At 44.5% G+C, this 21,030-nt stretch overlaps 1 protein-coding gene across 5 annotated transcripts in view; it reads right to left on the reverse strand.

Moving 5' to 3' along the window:
• Positions 1–16,615, reverse strand: part of STXBP1 (syntaxin binding protein 1) — a 65,392-nt gene extending 48,777 nt beyond the window's left edge. For 2 of the 5 annotated variants that reach the window (XM_087869354.1, XM_087869352.1), the window contains exon 1: positions 15,263–15,480. In XM_087869354.1, coding sequence (XP_087725480.1) covers positions 15,263–15,314 — 52 coding nt within the window. In that variant the 5' untranslated portion in view covers positions 15,315–15,480. Of the gene's footprint in view, positions 1–15,262; positions 15,481–16,394 lie in introns of those variants that run through there. The other 3 variants (XM_045770985.2, XM_087869351.1, XM_087869355.1) reach the window with 3 other exon arrangements.
• Between the last annotated feature and the right edge of the window lie 4,415 nt (positions 16,616–21,030).

The following is a 21,030-nucleotide window of genomic DNA, read 5'->3' on the forward strand; positions in this document are numbered from 1 at the left end:
AAATTCTATGCTCCTCCGAACTATCAATTAAGTATGAGAGTAAAATAAAGATGTTTTCTGACATGTAAGGTCTCCAAAGAACTACCTCCCCTTTTCCAGAAGCTCCTGGGAGGTGAGCTCCACCAAAACAGGAGAGAGTAAACCAAGAAAGGAAGATAAGAAATACAGAAGACGGGATGATTCAAAAAACGTGGCGGGGGGGCGGGGGGCGCCTGGGAGGCGCAGTCAGTAGAGCATGAGACTCTTGCTCACCGGGTGCAGAGATTACTTTAATTAGTTAATTAATTAATCAATCAATTAAAAAACAAGTGAGGTGAAAAAATCCCAGGAGGATGGTGAAGAGACGAAGGTCCAGAGTCACAGTGGTGCACAGAGGGAAGCCAACCGGTGTCAGCAGAGCGTGGCTTTACGTTTCCCCACGGGCATCGTGTCTGGTGCCCTGCATGGTTCCCTGCGGTATCATCTCACCCGGTGCAGCTCTGCTGCGATGAATTCTTTCAACTTTTTTTTTTTTTTAATGTCTGAAAAGTGTTTATTTTGCTTTGTTACTGAAGGATACAGTATATTCTCTGGGGTTTAGCATTCTAGGTTAATATTTTGTATCTCGCAGTCCTTCATAGTTACTGCTCTACTGACTTTCAGCTTACATTGCTCCTGGCAAGAAATCTGCACCATCTTTATCTCTGCTCTGTATATAGTGTGTCTTTTCTCTCTGGGTAATTAAAAATTTTCTTTTTATAGCTGCTTTTAAGCAATTTGGTTATGATGTGCCTTGGTGTAGAGTTCCTCATGTTGCCTATGCTTGGGGCTCACTGAATTTCTTGGATCTAAGAGTTTATAGTTATCAAAAAATTTGGAAGAAGTTCAGCCAATATTTCTTCAAATACTGTTTCTGCACACTGCCCCCCCCCTTCTTCTCTCCTTTCGGGACTCCAATTATATGTACGGTACTCTTTGAAGTTGTCCTACAGCTCACTGATGCTTTTTGTTTTCTTCTTCAGTCTTTCTTCTGTGTTTCACTTTGGATAGTTTTTATTGCTACATCTTCAAGTTCACTATTTTTTTCTTCCACAATGTCTAACCTAACTCTTCAGTAAAAAGAGAAATAAAAACAAAGATAGCAAGAGGTTAACAATTGCTAAATCTATGTAGAAAGTAAGTAGGTGTATTATACTATTCTTTCAACTTTTCAGTAGGTTGGACATTTTTTTTTTAAGATTTTATTTATTTATGTGACAGAGAGACAGCCAGCGAGACAGGGAACACAAGCAGGGGGAGTGGGAGAGGAAGAAGCAGGCTCCCAGCGGAGGAGCCCGATGTGGGACTCGATCCCAGAACGCCGGGATCACGGCCTGAGCTGAAGGCAGACGCTTAACGACTGCGCTACCCAGGCGCCCGGTTGGACATTTTTAATAAGATTGGGGGCAGGGAAAGAATGGGTATTACCACTGTATGAGAAACTGACCAAATCTTTCAGTTTCGGTTAAAGCGTGAAAAACAGTTATTACTTTAACTTGACTTTCAAAGTTCCTTAAAGGATAAATAGGAAGGGTGAGGTGACACAGAGGGAGAAACACCCCACTACATAACCAAAACAGTAAAGTTCAAGGTAACTCACCCAGGATTATCTGAGGGAAAGCAAACTGGAAACTCTCAGCAACCCCATGATTGCCTCATCTTCAAATCCTGAAGAACTTTTACCCAAAACATGACTAGGTCTGCAGGCTGAGTAATTTTTAAGGGGTCTGCCTCACAGTAGTCTACCGTGGAAAGCCTAGAGTGTGCAATGAACAGAGCAGAGGGCAACCCTAGCTCAGCTGCAATGTTTTACTTTCCTCAAATCCCTAGCAACTAGTCCCGACAATACTGATGTGTCCGGAGACCAGCGAGAGGCCTCTCTCCTTCCTCTCCTAGCACACCGGTGCTCAAGAAGATGGGTGAAAAGGAAGTATGAGAGAAGGGGCCAAGGTCTGCATCGCCGTGTCACTCTCAGTATGGGGGCTCTGAAAACCATCTAAGCCTAAAAGGTCTTCCTTTTCCCCCTCAGCTGCCAAACAGAAGCAGCTTTGTTCCTACTGCCATTAAAGGAAGTTCATGAGGATCATCTGTGACTGGATTAGAATCAACTGGAAAGTCCAGAGCTACATCTAAGCACAGTATAAGTGGCCTTTCCTCCCTCACTATTGTAACACTGCTAGTGGCTTATACTTGTCACTGCGAAAATCTACAGTGGCACAGACATGAAAATAGTACTCTGTCCCCAAAAGCCACAGAGAAGGGGAAAAAAAACCTCCCACGGTGTTTCATCCAACAGACTAGTACAATCTGACTTCCTGCTCTGGGTGGGAGTCTGGACTAGACGCTTCTAAGATTGTTCCCAGAGCCAAGATTCTACACTTTGATGCCACCTTGACATAGTATAAATCCCAAATCCTCAGAGCTTTACAACTATATCCTCATTTCCACCTCAAAACAATCCTGAACAATGAAGTTCATACAGACACAGATTGACTTTCAGATACAGAGAGAAAAACTCTGGAAAAGTACCCAAGTGCCAAGCCTCCGAGCTTGGAGAGCAAAGACTCACCCTTTCCCGAGGAGTCCTGGTTGCCGGCTCAAGCTCGCTTTCAGACAGTCTGACGATGGGCCATGTGAGTCACAAAATCATAGACACTGCTCTGCTAGATTCACCTTCCTGTCTCTGACTCTCGAGGCTGCTGGCTACTCTTCCTATGCCCATCCGAAATGTTGGCGTCCTTGGGGGAAAACCCAGGCCCTCTTCTGGCCTATACCCTCTCCTCTGTGATCTGACCCGATCCCACAACTTCAATGACCTGATGACGCCCCAATCCAAGTCTCCAGCCCAGACCTTCTGGGCACATCTGCCCACGGCATACTGGCCATCTCCCCTTACACAATCCATAGGCACCTGAAAAACAATGCCTATAAAAGCACACCTCCCCTGGCAAAACTGTTTCTTCTCCTTTCATATCTCAGTGAATGCCATGACCTTCCAATTGTCTGCCCAAGCCGCCCAACTCCTTTTCCTCAACCTGCTCATCAAATATTCATGACGCCCTGACCCTTCTACCTCCACAGACTCCTTCATGTCGATCTTCTTTTCAGCCACTGCTACTTCTCCATCCCCGGCAGAGCTCACCATGCCCACCTCAACAGTCTCCAGCCTGAGCCACCACAGGAGCTTCCTAATGGGATCCTCTGCCCTCAGTCTCCCTCCCTCCCACCAGCCTCCACGCAGCAACCAGAGATCTTCCTAAAGTAAATTCTTGTTCTTTCTTTTTCTTAGTAGGCTGCACACCCAATGTGGGGCCTGAACTCATGACCCTGAGAGCAAGAGTCAAATGCTCTACCGACTGAGCCAGCCACCCCCTAAATTCTAACCATGTCTCCCCCTGACTTAAAACCTTCAGTGGTGTTCTGTTGCTGGAATAAAGATAGAAGTCCTTCACAAGGGGCGCCTGGGTGGCACAGCGATTAAGCGTCTGCCTTCGGCTCAGGGCGTGATCCCGGCGTTGTGGGATCGAGCCCCACATCAGGCTCTTCCACTGTGAGCCTGCTTCTTCCTCTCCCACTCCCCCTGCTTGTGTTCCCTCTCTCGTTGGCTGTCTCTATCTCTGTCGAATAAATAAATAAAATCTTTAAAAAAAAAAAAAAAAGAAGTCCTTCACAAGGGTAAGAAAGCCCCAAGCACCTCTCCAACTTCTCTCTGCACACTCCCTCACCCCATAGCTCCAGCCACATTGAACTTTTCTTTCTCATTCTCTTGCCATGCTGGGACATTCATCTACTTGACTGACTCTCCCCCGGGCCCCACCAACACCATTCTTCTCCTGCCTAGCTCCTCTCATCCTCCAAGTCTCCCTCATTCCCCAGGCCTTGTTGGAGGCTCCCCCAGGTGCTCCAATATCATCACACTATTGTGCCCCTCTCAGGGCACTGACCCTGATGGGCTACCATTGCCTGTCTGAATCCCACTAGGACCAGATCTACTTATACACCGTTATATCAGCTGCCCTTAGCACAGCTTCTGACACAGGAGACTGTATAAATACTGGTTGAATGAATGAAAACACTTGGTCCCAGAACCCTCTGAGGCATGCCGAAAAGGAAACAAGCTGTGATATATGGTTGGGGTTTCTCTGACATCTCAGAGATCCTCCAAACAAGGAGTGACTGCTGGAAAGTCTGATTCAAATCTGTATCTTCACAGCTGGGTTCCAGGAATTTTTTTGTTTGTTTTTCTCTACTTTTCTCCATCTCTAATTTCGTTGTTGTTGTTCCCAAGAATGAAATAGGTTTTGCTAGTGTAATAAATACTTAATATCTCATTCACTTCCTACAAGGTCAGCTTTTAGGACAGATAATTAGTAGAGATTTAAAATGAAACATCACGGGATGCCTGGGTGGCTCAGCCGGTAGAGCATGAGACTCCCGATCTAGTCCCAACAATATCGTTGTGAGTTTGAGCCCCACACTGGAGGTAGAGTTCACTTAAAAATAAATAAATAATAAATAAATAAATAAAGTGAAATATCAGTGGCATATGAGAACCAGGAAAAAAAGAATACTGGAAATCTGCCCTCCGAGAGCTTGCAATTTGAGCCATTAGTAGTTACTCCTGCTTCAGGGCCTCAGAGACACAGATCGAGAGCAGATTGGTGTATATCAGAAGCAAATTGCTTTGTTTTAAGCAATGCAAATTCTCCCAAAGAGCATCAGAATGGACATCCGCTAGCTGTTGTCTAGTGATTATTAGATCCCGTGTCTATGAAAAGCATAGTAATTCATTTCCTTGACTCTTCTAATAACTTATTCACTAACCTTAAGCAGTAAACTAATCTCTATAATTATACCCGTAAAGTAGTAATAACCCCTTATAGTGACTCTTTATTGTCTTCCAAGCAATTTTTTTGTTTATTATTTAATGTGAGCCTTAAAAGAACTGTGTGATGCTGAGAGCAGCATTCCTAATTTTAAAAGAGGTTTAATAAGATGTCCAGGTCACCTAGCCACTAAGTGTGAGAACCGGGACTATCAGCTAGATGTTCTGACTTCTGGTCCAGAATTTTTTCCACTTACCCAATACTGCTTCTCATGGATAAAATACATATAATACCAAAAAACTGCGTGGAGGGAAAAAGGTAAGGAAAACTCTTACTTGCTGATATTCAGCTGAAGTCTTGGACACCTCACCCTGACTTTAGGGCCAGGGACAGCCCTGCACACTAGCAACTAACTGGTTGAAGCAAGCAGAAAGACCAAGCTAGGGATTCTCCAACATTTCTCATGTAGGTGAGCCATGGGACTAGCGTTCACATTTTATAGCTGTTGAATTGCTAGTGATGACTATAAAATTTGGCCTGAATGCTCCACTAAAGAAAAGATACTTCATTAGCTGCCAAACACCTGTTTGTCTAAGAGGTGCTGCATGCCAAAAAAGCCAGAGGGAAAATCTTTCAGCGCACATTCAATAGGCCCTTTTTGGATCCTGTGGCAGATAATATGCTCTTTTACATCTGATGGGTAACACACATGTTACCTGAGTCCCAAACCACCTGTTATGGGAATTTTGCCCCAATTTAAACTGCTAAAAAAGGTGAGGGGGGAGAGCACGCCTGGATGGTTCAGTCAGTTAAGCCTCTGACTCTTTTTTTTTTTTTTTTTTTTTTTAAAGATTTTATTTATTTATGTGACAGAGAGACAGCCAGCGAGAGAGGGAACACAGCAGGGGGAGTGGGAGAGGAAGAAGCAGGCTCATAGCGGAAGAGCCTGATGTGGGACTCGATCCCGGATAGCCAGGATCACGCCCTGAGCCGAAGGCAGACTCTTTAACGACTGCGCTACCCAGGCGCCCCTAAGCCTCTGACTCTTGATTTCAGCTCAGGTCATGATCTCAGGGTGGTGATCTCAAGGAGCCTCGTATCAGGCTCCGTGCTGGACGTGGAGCTTGCTTAAGATTCTCGGTCTCCCTCTGCCCTCCCCACCTCTTGCATGCTCTAAAAAAAACAGATTAATTAAAAACTGTCAATCCATGGGGCGCCTGGGTGCCTCAGTCGTTAAGCATCTGCCTTCAGCCCAGGGCGTAGTCCCAGGGTCCTGGGATCAAGCCCCGCATCGGGCTCCCTGCTCCACTGGGAGCCTCCTTCTTTCTCTCCCACTCCCCTGCTTGTGTTACCTCTCTCACTGGCTCTCTCTCTCTCTGTCAAATAAATAAATAAATAATGGCAAGACAAAGCTGTACTCAGATGAAAATTCATATCCTTTGATACTTTATGAGGAAAAAAATTAACCAATCATTTGATTCAAGAAATTAGAATAAGAGGGGAGCCTGGGTGGCTCAGTTGGTTAAGCGTCTGCCTTCAGCTCAGGTCATAATCCCAGGGTCCTGGGATCAAGCCCCACATTGGGCTCCCTGCTCAGCGGGAAGTCTGCTTCTCCCTCTCCCCCTGCCCCTACCCTGTTCATGCTCTCTCTCTCTCTCAAATAGATAAATAAAAATAAAAAGACAATTAAAATAGACAAGTCTCTAGCACATATTTCCATGAAAATAATAACACAAACAGGGTAAAATGAGAGAGAGGATCATAACAATTAATACAGGAGATATTTTTTAAATTAACAAATTTAATTTAAAGTCAACAAATTTAAAATTTTCAAGTTGAAAGGCCTATTTTATAGGGAAATACAAATTGCCAAAATTAACTAAAGAAGTAGACAATTGGACAAACAGATGAATCAAATACTTATCCTCTCTCCTCAAAAAGCAACAAACGCAAATACCTTTATGGATAAATCATTTCTGACATTCAAGGAAGGGAATTCTTATGTTATTTCATCTATTCTGAAACATACAAAAAGATGGGGAACTTTCCATTTCATTTAATGAGAGAGAAATTCAGATATAGAAGATCTAAAAAAGATTTAAAAGAGAGAAAAAATACACATACATAAAATATGGTGCTCAACTGTTCATTCCAAATACGTACTGAGTGCCTACTATGTACCAGTACTATTCTAGGTGCTAGGGATACAACAGTGAACAAAATAGTCTATGCTCTCGTACGAATTACATTTGGCTGGTGGAAGCACGGATAAACGAGTAAGTACGAAATGTCAGATAGTGACAGTTCAGCACAGTAAGGAGGGGACAGGAAATTCTGGAGGAAAGTTTTCATTTTATATAAAGTAGTCAAGGAAGATCTCACTAGTAAGGTGGCATTTGACCAGAGACTTAAAGGAATTAAGGGAACAAGCATATTTCAAACATAGGGAACAATAAATACAAAGCCCCGAGATGGGAATATAATTGAAATGATCAAAGAACAGCCAGAGGGCTCCAATATTAAAAAATACATATGTAAAAATAATAAGTAGAATTTAACAATACAGAAAAAGGATAATACATGACAACAAAGTAAAGCTGTTTCAGAAATGCAATGATATCCAATATTACAATTAGATTATACTAATAGATTAAGAAAAACTACATGATCATTTCAAAAGAAACTGAAAAAGTAGATAATACTGATTTAAAAAACAAACTCTTAGTAAGCTGGAACTAAACAGAAGTAGTTCAAATATCACTTTCTCAGGGAAGCTTTCTCTAACCTTCCCTAACTTAGGCCAGGCCTCCCTGTTACACGTGCTCATAGTGTCCTATACCATTTCTCTGTAATTCTTATCACAATTGTAGCTAATCATTTTTTGTACTATCTGTAAGACAACAACGTTAAAATCCTTTAAAAAAGTGAGGAGTTTAGGGGCGCCTGGCTGGCTCAGTCATTATAGCATATGACTCTTAGAGTCGTGAGTTCAAGCCCCATGTTGGGGATGGGGCCAACTAAAAATATAATATAATATAATATAATATAATATAATATAATATAATATAATATAACGTAAATAAGGAGAGTTTTAAAAAAATATATTTATTTATTTATTCATTTTAGAGAAGGGGGAGAGGCAGAGGGAGAGAGAACCTTAAGCAGATTCCATGCTGAGGGTGGAGCCCTTTGCAGGCCTCCATCCCACAACCCTGAGATCGTGACCTGACCTGAAACAAAGAGGTAGACGCTTAACCTTTGTGCCACTCAGGCACACCAGAAAGTTTTTTTTTTTTTTAAAGATTTTATTTATGTATTTATTTGAGAGAGAAAGCATGCACCGTACGTGCAGGTGATGGGAGGCGCAGGGAGGAGGCAGAGGGATAAAACCTCAAGCAGACTTCATGCTGAGCCGGAAGCCCCACTCAGGCTCAATCCCAGAACCCTGAGATCATGACCTGAGCCGAAATCAAGAGTCAGGTGCTCAACAGCTGAGCCACCTAAGTGCCCCTAAATAAGGAGTTTAAAAAATATGATACTTTTGAGATGCCTGAGCAGCTCAGTGAGTTAAGTGTTTGCCTTCAGCTCAGGTCATGAGCCCAGGGTCCTGGGATGAGTGCTTTTCCCTCTGCCTACGGCTTCCCCTGCTTGTGCTCACGTCCTCTGTCTCTCTCTGATAAATAAATAAAATCTTTAAAAAAAAGAAAAATATTATACTTTTAATTAATAAACTGGGAATGAAGACACAATGAGACCACTCAGCAAAAGTAACTTCTAAATTTTAAATGAATTGTGTAAAAGGACAGAATCACAACCACTACAAGAAAAAGTAGGGGTTTTATTGTTGTTGTTTTTTAAGGCTTTATTTATTTGAAAAAGAGAGAGTGCACTTGCCCACAAGCAGGGGAGGGGCAGAGGGAGAGGGAGAAACAGATTCCCTGCTGAGCAGGGAGCCCCCTGCAGGGCCAATCCCAAGACCCTGAGATCATGACCTGAGCTGAAGTCAGACACTTAACCAACTGAGCCACCCATGTACCCCCCAAAAATTTGTTTTTAATCAAAAGTATACAGAAAGAGGGGCACCAGTCATTAAGCGTCTGCCTTCGGCTCAGGGCGTGATCCCAGGGCCCTGGGATAGAGCCCCACATCAGGCTCCCTGCTCTGCTGGGAGCCTGCTTCTTCCTCTCCCACTCCCTCTGCTTGTATTCCCTCTCTCGTTGGCTGTCTCTCTCTGTGTCAAATAAATAAAGTCTTAAAATTACACAGAAAGATAAAAGGTAGAAGACTAATGAAATAAACTGGTCAGATTTATTTACATACTTATCATTTATTGAAGATTTCCACTTTTACATTTAAAAGACAGTAAAAATGGTAACTTCAAATGAAAATAATATGTAGATTAGAAATGTAATTTTAACAATCTAATTTAAAAATTGGCAAAGGAGGGGGTACCTGGGTGGCTCAGTCAGTTAAGCATCTGACTCTTGATTTCGGCTCAGGTCATGGTCTCAGGATTGTGAGACTGAGCCCTGTGTGGGGTTCCACACTGTGTGTGGAATCTGCTTAATATTCTCTTCTTCTCCCTCTGCCCCTTTCCCCTCCCTCTCTAAATAATAAAAATAATAATAAATAAATAAAAATGGGTAAAGGATCTGCGTAGACATCTTTCAAAGAAGATCTACAAATGGCCCAATAAGTAGATGAAAAAAAATGCTTATCTCTAGCCATCAGGGAAATGCAAATCAAAACCACAATGGAATAGCCCTTCATATCTACAAAGATGGCTATAACAAAAAAGACAGATAATAACAAGTGTTGACAAGGATATTATGAAATTGGAAACCTTATATACTGTTGGTGGGAATGTGTAGCCACTTGGAGAAAGGAAATGGTAACTCTTTCCTCAAAGAGTTAAATATAGCTACCATATGACCCAGCAATTCTATTCCTATGTATCTGCCCAAGAGAATTGAAAAGACATGTTAAAAAAAAAATAAAAATAAGATAGAAATAAATGTAACATGTATTATTCTATTCCATGAAAATGGTATATCACTCCACTTACTTAAGCCTTCTTTGATTTCTTTCATCAGTGTTTTATAGCTTTCAGCATATAGACCTAGAACATATTCTACTAGATTTATACTAAATATCTCATTTTCTTTTTCATTCTACTATAAATGGTACTATTTTAAATTTCAATTTCTATATGGATTTTTGTAAACTGACTTTGTATTCTGCAACTTTGCCAAACTATATGTAATCCTCTTCATAGGGTTGCTCCCTTCTTTGTGAAGCTAAGAATTATGATTTTCACATTGCAATAAAGCTAAGACACTAAAATATTAAAAGTAAATTTGTTAAAATGTCGATTCTTCCCAAACTGATCTATAGATTTAACACAATTCCAATCAAAATACCAGAAAATGTTTTTAAATAGAAATAGATATGCTGATTCTATAATTTATACAGAAAAGCAAATGAACCAAAAAAACCAAAACAATTATGGAAAAGAAGAACAAAGTTGGAGAACTCACAATACCTGGTTTCCAGTCTTACTTCAAAGCTACAGTAATTGGCACAGAGTGGATGTTGGTGAAAGCATACATACAGATCAATGACACAGAAGTGAGTCCAGAAATGGACCCACTCATATATGGCCAACTAATTTTCAACAAAGAACAAAGACAATTCAATGGAAAAAAGGACAGTCTTTTCAACAAATGGGGCTAGAACTGGACACTTACATACAAAAAAAATTGACACACACACACAAATGAACCTCCTAACTCACACGATACACAAAAATTAACTCAAAATGGATCAAAAATTAAATATAAGGCCTAAAACTATAAAACTTCTAGAAGAAAAGACAGAAAATTTATAAAACACAAAATATTTGTGAATTTGGGCTGAGCAAGGATTTCTGAGATAGGATACCAAAAACACAATCCATAAAAGAAGAAATTTATAAATTAGAACTTTTCTGAAAAATACTGTTCATAGAATGAAAAGACAAGACACAAACTGTGGGAGGAAAGATTTGTAAATCATGTAACTGATAAAAGACTTCCACCCAGGATATATAGACCTCTCAAAACTTAATTGTAAGAAAATAACCCAATAAAAAATATGCAAAACATTTGGACATTTCAGCAAAGACATACAGATGACACTAAATGCATAAAAAAAAATGCTTCTCATCATCATCAGTCATCAGCAAAATGCAAATCAAAACCATCATACGGGGGTGACTGGGTGGGTTAAGCGTCTGCCTTCAGCTCAGGTCATGATCCCAGGCTCCTGGGATGGAGCCCTGCATCAGGGCTCCCTGCTCAGTGGGGAGTCTTCTCTCTCTCCCTGTGCCCCTCCCTACCACTCATTCTCTCTACCTCAAATAAATAAATCTTTTAAAAAGATTAAAATAGAACCATCATACCAATACCTATCAGAATGGCTAAAGATTGATTGATTGATTGATTGATTTTTAAGTAGGCTCCATGCGAGGCAGGCGTGGAGGCCAACATGGGGCTTGAGCTCACGACCTTGAGATCAAGACCTGAGCTGAGATCAGGAGTCAGATGCTTAACCAACCGAGCCACCCAGGCGCCCCAGAATGGCTAAAATTTTAAAAACATATAATACCATGTACTTACAAAGATGCTGGTAGGAACGTATATGGTATACCTACTTTGGAAAACAATTTGGCAGTTTCTTATAAAGTTAAACATACACTTACCACATGACCCATTAATTCCACTCCTAGGTATTTACATATCCGAGTGATCTGTTCACATAGAACCTGTGTGTGAATGCTTGTAAAAGCATATGCAAGTATCTAAATGCAAATAACTAAGATGTCCTTCAGCTGGCAAAGTGATAAACCAAGTGCATCCACACAAAAGAACAGCAGTCAGCAATGAGAAGGGACAAACTACAGACACAGGCAACGTGAGGAGTCTCAAGCGCATTGTACTAAAGTTAAAGAGGTCATATTCAAAAAGCCACATACTGTATGATTCCATCGATGTGACATTCTGGAAGAGGCAAAACTATAGGGACAGAAAAGTGTTCAGAGTTTGCCCAGGGCTGGGGTGGAAGGAGAGGTTGACTAGAAAGGGCAGCACATGGGAATTTGAGGGGGTAATGACATTGTTCTGTATTTTGGGTATGGTGGTGGTTACGTGACTGTATGTAATGGCTGAAATGTGAAGAACTATTCACTGAAAAGGGTGAATTTTACTGTATGCAAATTATACCTAGATTTTAAAACTGGAAAAAATACAATATGTATGTATTTCAAAAAATACTTGCTATTTGTATGCTAACCAAAGTTTCTACAGAAAAAAGAGTGTAAGAATGAATGGAGATTGCTTCTATCTAGGTGCCCTCTCAATTTCTGACACATCCTATGAATCATGGCCTGGTCTGAAAAAGGTATGTACTTAATGTGCAAATCGAAACTGCATTCTTTTCTAGAGGAATGTGATTCTTACAAACAAACATGAGGAGAAATTGCTAGCAGCTAGAAAACAACAAGAAAGACAAATAGAACTCCCTGCATCGTTGTAACACACTGACAAAAAACTTCAGGGAACAGAAATAAACTGTGGATCACAACATGGATTTATATATCGAAACGTCATCTATTAACAAAGAATAGATATAAAATGCCACAGAAAATGAAATCCTCCTTTCCCTTACAATCTCTTTGTAGAGAACAGAAAACAAGTACATTTTACAGAAAGAAAATGAAGAAAAAAGGGCAAAGATACAAGTAGAACTGGAAACAAGTTGGGTCAGATTACAACTTGTCCATAGGTTCTTCAGGCTGATTCTCCCATTTTCCAGTTCATTTGCACCTCTGTCAAGAAATTTTTTTTAAAGATTTTACTTCTTTATTTGAGACAGATAGAGAGGGCCTAAGCAGGGAGGAGGGGCAGGGGGAGAGGGAGAAGCTGACTCCCCACTAAGCAGGGAGCCTGATGCGGGGCTCGATCCCAGAACCCTGGGATCATGACCTGAGCCAAAGGCAGACACTTAACCGCCTGAGCCACCCAGGTGCTCCTTTCAAGAAATTTATCTTAGACTCCCTTCTCCCCCAAAACTTTGGCCCCACAGGACATAGCTAGTTTATCTTGTGCTCAAAATCCTCTAACACTTACTGACCCTTTTTGTGGATCTTTTCATGATGATAATATTTACTGAATTCACTGTGTGCTAAGAACTGTGCTAAGTGCTGCACTACCTCATATAACACTCATAGAACCCCCACAAGGTAGGTGCTATTATAACTCATTTTATAGTTTAAGAAATTGAGGCACAAAAATGGTCCCTTATTTGCCAAAGTCACATGGCTAATATGCGGTGAGCCAGAATATTATGCCAGGTAATCTAATTCCAAGAGCCCATTCTCTGAATTGCTATACATAAAGATTAAGTCATTCATTCAGCATCTACTGAGTCCCAAGCACTAATTCACACACTACGGATAGATAAAAGAATAAGACAAGCTTTACTCTCCCCTGAAGGAACTTCCGGTCTAGCTGGGCAAGACTAACACAACGACATGTAATACACTGAGTATATCCTGTGTAGGGGAAGCAGAAGAGGGGGTGACAGGGAAAACTTGGAAGTAACAGAGAAAGTTCCTCAGGATTGTCTATGTCTGTCACAACAGTATGAGTGTCCCATATTTCAGTCTCCCATAGTTCCTAGCAGGCTGTGATCGAACAAACATTGTTGAATGAACAGCTTAAAGTTGACCTACCTCCTCTACTTCTGTTGTGCCTGTACCTACTGCCACTCTAAAACTCAACTCAGAAAGATGTGACAAGTAGCCAAAAACTACATTTATCTTGTCCTCCATTGTATGCTTCATTCATTGACATTGCACAGAGTCAGCCACCGTTCTTAGCATGGAGTCAGTGGTGAACATGCCAGATAAAAACCCTGCTCTCATTCAAGTGGATCAAACAATCAAAGAAAAAAAAAAACCCACAAAAAAACACAAAACAACTCCCCCCAAAAAACAAACAGAAAAAAACTGAACAAGATCATTTCAGTTAATGTGAAGTGCTACAAAGAGTATAAAATGAGGAAATACAATCAATAGTGACTATCAGGTGTTAATTTAGTTTGGGAAGACCAGGCTGCATAGGGAACATTTAAACTGCATGTTGGTTAAAAAAATTATTTATTTTACTTTTATTTTTAGAGAAAGAAAGGAAAAACTAGAAAAGCCCATCCAAAATTAGGTGCCAGAATTAACCTGTGTCACTGACAAATAATTGCAATATTTTTTCCCAAAATTTATACATAACTCAAATGTTATCAGAACAGATGCTGTTCACGCATTCACCAATTTTATGTAAAACTGATTTGCTTTTCATAAACAGTGGTCTTGCTTTATTTCAGAAAAGAAATTTTGGCCATATTGCATTACTGATTTTTTTTAACCTTTATGCTGGCTTCTAAAAATGTGGCGGGGGGGGGGTGGGGGTACTAAGGAGCTACAGCATGAACAAGGGTCCTGGCAAAAGGATGCAAAAATTTATTTCTATAACACTTAAGGTTTTTATTTTAAAAGCACAGTATTCAAATAAAACACCTGAAAGAAAGTAACATGTAACACAACATTGCATATTTCAAAACCCTTTAAAAGGCTACTGGGAGAAAATGGTATATATAGAAAAATGAAAAAAGTTATTTTTTAACTAATGTTGCAAGGAAATGGACATTAGGTTTTAAAAAATTAATTAACACTGATTTTGGCAAGTCATTTAACTGCTACGAGCCTCCATTTCTTTCCCACAGGCAAAACGACATTAAAGGATCCCTCATGGGTCCTTCCAGCCCTAAACGCCTTGATTCTCCTAAGAAAATAGAAGGTAGATGATTCAGAAACTTTACTGCATGAGGAAGGCAGGTGTTACTGCGGGCACTTTTTAAAACTTGCTCATTTGGGTTTCAGTTTTTAAGACAAATTTCTTCTGATGCAATAGGTCAGGAAAGGCTGTACAACAAGTGGGAATATCTCCTATATATCAACGGAAAAACTAGGCAAGAAAAACAGTTGTGATGCTCAAAAGAAACGCTACACACAGCTAAAAACGTCTGATGAGAGAGAGCGCTGTAATAATAGAATCACTGGAAAGGAAACGGTCATTTCCACCACTTTTATTCTATTTCCTTTCTTATCCTCTCCTGCAGAGAAAAGCCCAGTTTTAATTTTTTCCTAAATCCGAAAGAGGTAGCAAAAGCCACATTAATCCTTACACGGTTTTTATTAAAGAAATCGCCAAAATATTGAAGAGGCATTATGTGTCTACACCTATCATCAATCTTACTTAGCACCGAGGACGCCGTTTCCAAATATTATCACCAACAGCCCTCACTCCGCTGCAGCCGACACTCACCACCATCCATTTTTAAAAATCCATTTACGCCGAGCCTTTCATCCAAACCCATCAACAACCATTTCCTCCCTGCAACAGTGGTTTGGACTGCCCGAAACGTCCAGCCAAGCCAGGGCTGGGTCCTGCCAGCAGGGAGACTGCAGACTGCGGTGCTGGGCAGAGCAGGGCCGCTCCTGCCGCCGCACGCTAAAGCTTTCCGCCTCCTCCCGAGCGATTTAAGAGGGTTCGGGACCCAGATAAGACCCCGCCCTTGCAGCCACGACCCCAAAACGGGAGGAGGAGAGAGGCGGCCTCAGCTTAGCAGAGCCAAGCCTTTGGATAAACAGGCTGCTCCTCCCCAGCGGCCAGCAGCGGCCGGGGCTGGGCGAGCGGCGCGTCGCGGCCGGTGCCCGCCGAGCCGCTCCCAGGTGGGTCTCCGCAGCTGGGGACCGCGGCTCTGGCTCCCGGAGGGGGTGGGGGTGGCGGCGCGGGCCGCGATCTCGCTCGTCACGATTCACCAAGCAGAGTGGGAAAGAGGGAGGGACTGGAGGCAGAAAACGGAACGGAATCAGGGAGCTCGGGGAATAAAGAAGGCAAGGAAGGGGAGAGGGAAGGGGGGAGAAGATGATGGGAGTGAAGAATGGGGGGGCAGGGGAGGGTGATAGGTGCAGAAGGGGAGGGTAATGGGCTGCAGGGGGTAAAGGCGAGGTGAAAGGGAGGGATAGGGTGCTGGGGGTTCGGGAAGGGGGAGGAAGAAGGAATGGCGTGAAGGGGGGGATGGGGTGAGGGGGAGAAAAATGGGGGTGAGGAGGGAGCGGTGGGGTGGTAAAGAGGGAAGAGCGGGATGGGGATGCAGGGGCGGGATGGGTGAAGGAGGACGGAGTGAAGAGGGGAAGGGTGGGCTGCAGGGGGAGGAATGCGGGAAGGGGAGAGCGGGGGAAGCAGGGAAGCGGGCGCCGGCCGCAGGAGGCCGGGAGGGACTTCCCTGAGAGGAGGGCGGCGCCGGAATAACGGGACCCTCCCAGCCCCGAGCCCCCAGCCGGGCGGGGCGAGCAGCCGGCGCCGAGGCCGGGGCGCCGCGGGCAGGTACGGTGCCCCGCTCCTGCCGGGCAACCGCAGCCCTCGCCCGCGGGAGGACCCCGATTCCACTTACTCTCTCCGACCACGGCTTTGAGGCCAATGGGGGCCATCGCGCTGCGCGAGTCTCCGGGTTTCGAGTCTCCTCAGGCGACGCCCGCGGACACGGCTACCTCCCCGGGTCCGCGCGCTCTGCCGGCCGCAGCCCTCTGCTCCGCAGCCGCGCTCGGGCTCGACTGACGCGCGGACTCGCCGCGGAGGCGCGGCGCGAACCAGAGCGAGGCTGCCGACCTGCCGGCGCGCGCGCGCGGGCGGGGCTGGCCGGGGGCGGGGCCTTGTGCCAGCCGTCAGCGTCACCCGCGCGCCTCCGCCAATCGCACTGCGGCCCGGGAGCCCGGCCCCGCCCCCCGAGATGCGGCTGGACGCGAGGCGGTCCCTGGCTGGCGCGAAAGCCGCGCCCTCCCCCTCACCTCACGCGCCGCGCGCACTCTGCCAGTCGCGCGCTCCTGGGGCGCAGGGTCCTAAAGTCCCGTCCGCCGCCTCCGCACCTGGCCACAGGCTCCTGACAAGCTCCCTCTTCCTGAAACCGCGTTATGTCCTGTCTTTCCTCTTCCTGGGAACCCTCCATTTTTCGCCTGCCCACATGAGGAACTCAGAGACTCCTAACCACAACATAACTGGAGGTTTATCGGCATCATCTCTCTCTGGGTACCTATAGCCACATACCCACCATTCACTGAGCTCTCGTGTCAGACTCCACGCTAAGCGCTTTACTGCATCATCTCAATAAATCCTCACAGTAATTAAGAATTGTTTTTAATCTCTATTTTTAGATGAAAACAAAACAAACAAACAAAAAAACCCGAGGCTCAGAGAATTGAGCACTAGAGTTGCTCTCAGGCTGTGTAACATTCATTAGCAAATATTGAGTGGTCTCCCACTACTCTATGCTACTATTCCGGATATTGGAGCTACAGCCATGTACAAGGCACACTCGGATCCGAGTCTTTGGGCACTCAAAAGGCTAGAAATCTCGAAGTCCCAAGTCTGATAGGAATATGCTGTATTCCAACTCAGGTCTCAGCATCTCCTTACAGGAGTCCACATTACCAAAGTGGTCCCAAGCCAGTTTTTGATGGACTTTTTTTTTTTTTTAAGATTTTATGTATTTATTTGATAGAGGGTGAGAAACAGAGAGCACAAGCAGGGGAAGTGGTAGGCAGAGGGAGAAGCAGGCTCCTGGATGAGCAAGGAACGCGATGCAGCACTTGATCCCAGGACCCTGGGATCATGACCTGAGCTGAAGGCAGATGCTTAGCCGACTGAGCCACCCAGGTGCCCCTTTGTGGACTTTCTTTATTGATGAGGAAGGTTATTTTTGAAATATGGCACTGGACTCACCTCTGGCTTCAAAGAAAAGCAAATGAGTTGAGCCAATTAAAAATCAAAAAGGATAGGAGAGCTAGAAGTCATAAAATCAGTGAATACTCATTAAAATCTTGGAACAACTCTGTGAGTTAAGTCCTCTTTTCTTAATATTATTAAGAAATGTAATAATATTTACAGATGAAAAAAATTGAGATTCAGAGAAGCTAGGAGCTTTGCTAGTAAGTGACAAAGGAAAGATCTAATTCCAAAATCTGAATTCTGAATCATTATTTTACACCAAGCAGTTAAAGAAGCTGAGGCCCATAGGAGGACTTTCCAAAGGCCACACACAATGAAGAATGGCAGAGCCAGGACAAGAGGCCACATGTCCTACTTCAGCGACCAGCCCCAGGGCAGGAAGATTTGACCATCTTCTTGTCCCCACCCCAATCTACCCCAACAGAACTTTCACATGCTTTCACAGGGAGAGTAAGTGCTTGCCTATCATTTCGTCTGGGCTCTGCCTGTTACCCAAGGAAGGTATTGATAGTCTCAGGTTGCATTTGGGGAAGGGGGAGATAATTTGTAAATGTGAGGGAGCCTAGGATGCACTTGTAAGGCTGCATGCTCCCCCCTTAGCCAGCAGAGATTGCCCTCAAGGAGCCAGTATTCTAGCTGAGGAGACAGACAGGAATCAAGGAGTCAGACACAGCATTGAGTTACTGTCCTAATAAGTGATGAAACAGGACAGGGGCTGTGAGAGTGAGTAACAGAGCACGTGACCCGGTGGACCTGGTGAGGTACAGTCAGGGCAGGCTTCCTGAGATGAGTAAAAGGTAGCAAGAGGGGTCTGGGACAGTGTCCCAGGCAGATCTACAGAAAATGCAAAGACCAAGTGTCAGAAAGGACTCTGGCTTTTCCAGGAACAGAGAGGGGACCAGTGTGGCTGGAGGAGAGTCTGAGGGGCAGGATAGAGAGGAAAACCCCGAGGGGTAGGCCTCACTGCAAGGCTCCAGGACATTTTGGTAGCCTGGAATCTGTGTGGGGACTTCCTCAAAGGTCACAGACAATAAAATATAGCAGCTTGTTATTTTCTGCAGAGGGAAGGACAAAAAAAGAAATCTTTTCCTGTGGATGTGTACCTGAGATGTTCACTAGGGATGGCAAAAATCAGAACGGATGCTATTCTAAATAGGCTGGTTGAAAAAGCAAGTGGGGTGACAGACTGTGAACTCACTCAGGAACCCCTGACTCTGGACTGGAAGATTGGAATCTTTCCGTATGTGAAATCCAAGACCTGTCTCGAGACCTCCTGACATCGCTGAGCCTTGGTTTCAACATCTGTGAAACAAGGACAATAGAACTTCCTGGCCTCAGAGGAGGCAGCGAGATGACCTACGCGTTAAGGTAAAATCCTCCATCAGTCATCATGCCTATTGCCCTTTGCTTTGTATTCTTTATTTGCATATACGTTTGATACACCCCAGGCACCACGCAAAGGGCCCTCATGAATTTTCATTGAATTCTCACTACAACCCCACGAGGTCAGTGCTATTATTATTTATTTTTCCTGGTGCGCAGGGAGGTCAAGTCACTTGCCCAAGGTCACATGGCCCTAAGCGCAGACCGGGGACTCGCGCTCTGACTTTCTGGTGCCCAGGGGAGAACATCCAACGTCCAGGCGCAGCCCCAGTGCCCTGACCCTCTCCTTAGAGAGGTCTGGCTGTGTGGACTGCTCGCTGGGAGCATATCAACAACCAGAACCTGGACCTCTTGGGAATTCGTACCCAGGCTAGCCCTCAGCGCGGCGCCCCAGCCCAGCGCCCCAGCCCAGCCAGAGCGCGGGGCGGGGCTGCGGCCGCAGGATGCGCTGGGCTGGTCCGCGGCCCGGCAGGTGCGCTTGCAGCTGCGCATGCGCGGCCTGCAGCCTCTGCAGAGCCCTGGTGCGGACTAGCCGCTGGGGGTAGGAAGAGTCCTGTGATTTACGCACGGGTCATGTGACGGCAGGGAGCCTGCTTGTGGGTTGGCCGCTGCACCTCCAGGAGACAGGCAGGTGGGGGGATGGATGCAGAGCGGAGCAGGGAGAAACTGGAGGTCTGAGCATAAGGGTGGTGAGCAGCGTGGAGGGACTAAGAGACAGGAGAGAGGGACAGACGAGCCAGAAGTGGCAATGGGGCTGACCAAGTTGAGCCAGAAGCAACCAGTGTAGTTGTTGCCACCAAACCTACTGATACTGTGGACCCAGTGGCTTGGGTCCCCTGCACACCCAGGGCCTGTTGGAGAGCCCTTCTTTCACAGTCTCGGGCTTGCACCTAACCCCCTCTGCTTTAAAGCCTCATCATCAACTGCATTTGTCCACGTTCACCTCCACCCCTTCCCATGGCCACTGGACATTTAGATTCCACTACATTCTTTTAGTAGCAGATTCTAAAGACTTCAACAAGATAATATTTGTAAGATTCTTTACCTAGTACTGGGTACCTAGTAAGGACCCAATGAATGTTAGCTATTAATATCATTTACAATAACATGAAGCTGTGTCCTGCCTTTGTTGCAGCTGTAGATTCGTGGCAGAGAATGAAAAAGTAATTGTCTCCATCACAGCCACCCACAGTCCTCAAACCTACAAAAAGCTGCTGGGCCTAGAGTCCTTAAGTTTGGTACATCCTTGGCCCCTAGAGTGAGTTAACAGATTTTTGTATTTGAGTTCAGAATATAATATCGAAAGGGCTTTTTTTCAAAGTCTAGGCCAGGGTCTCAAATTCAAAGGACTGTAGAGGCCATGTGGAAGGGAGTAACCACCCAGATGTGGCCAACTGCCGACTACATGCCTTGCCCAGAGGGGCAGTCCTTACTCAGCTCCAGTCAATAGTTTTTCATGCAGCAGCCAAGGGTCTTGATGGTAAGAATTGTGACATCTCCCAATGGTTAAGTATTGCTATGGACTAAAAATATTTTTTTAGTAACACCACCATTGGCCAAACAAAAAACATCTGAGGATCACATCCAGCCCCCAAGGCACCTGCACGCAAAACTCTGGGGAACCAAAGGGAAACGTTGGAGTCCTCCATTTGGCAGGTTCCCAGAGAGGCCCTGACTTTTACTCCCCTCACATAGAGCCCCATTGTGCGCAGGGCTCTGGACAGGCATAGTGATAGTGTGAATGCCTGACATCAACCACCAAAACCTTTCCCACTCAGCCTTGAGAGTCAGGAAAGAGTCCCTTTGCTCAGCCTGGCTCTGGGGCAGAGATTAGGGCCAGCCACTTTTCAAATGGACTAGTGAACACTGTAGTGGAAACCTCTACAGATGGCTGATGTGGACAGTTCAGACTTGCCTGGACT

The sequence above is a fragment of the Ursus americanus genome, chromosome 18 (genome assembly GCF_024610735.1).
Source record: "Ursus americanus isolate L20-20 chromosome 18, mUrsAme1.1.p, whole genome shotgun sequence".
NCBI classification, from domain to species: domain Eukaryota; kingdom Metazoa; phylum Chordata; class Mammalia; order Carnivora; family Ursidae; genus Ursus; species Ursus americanus.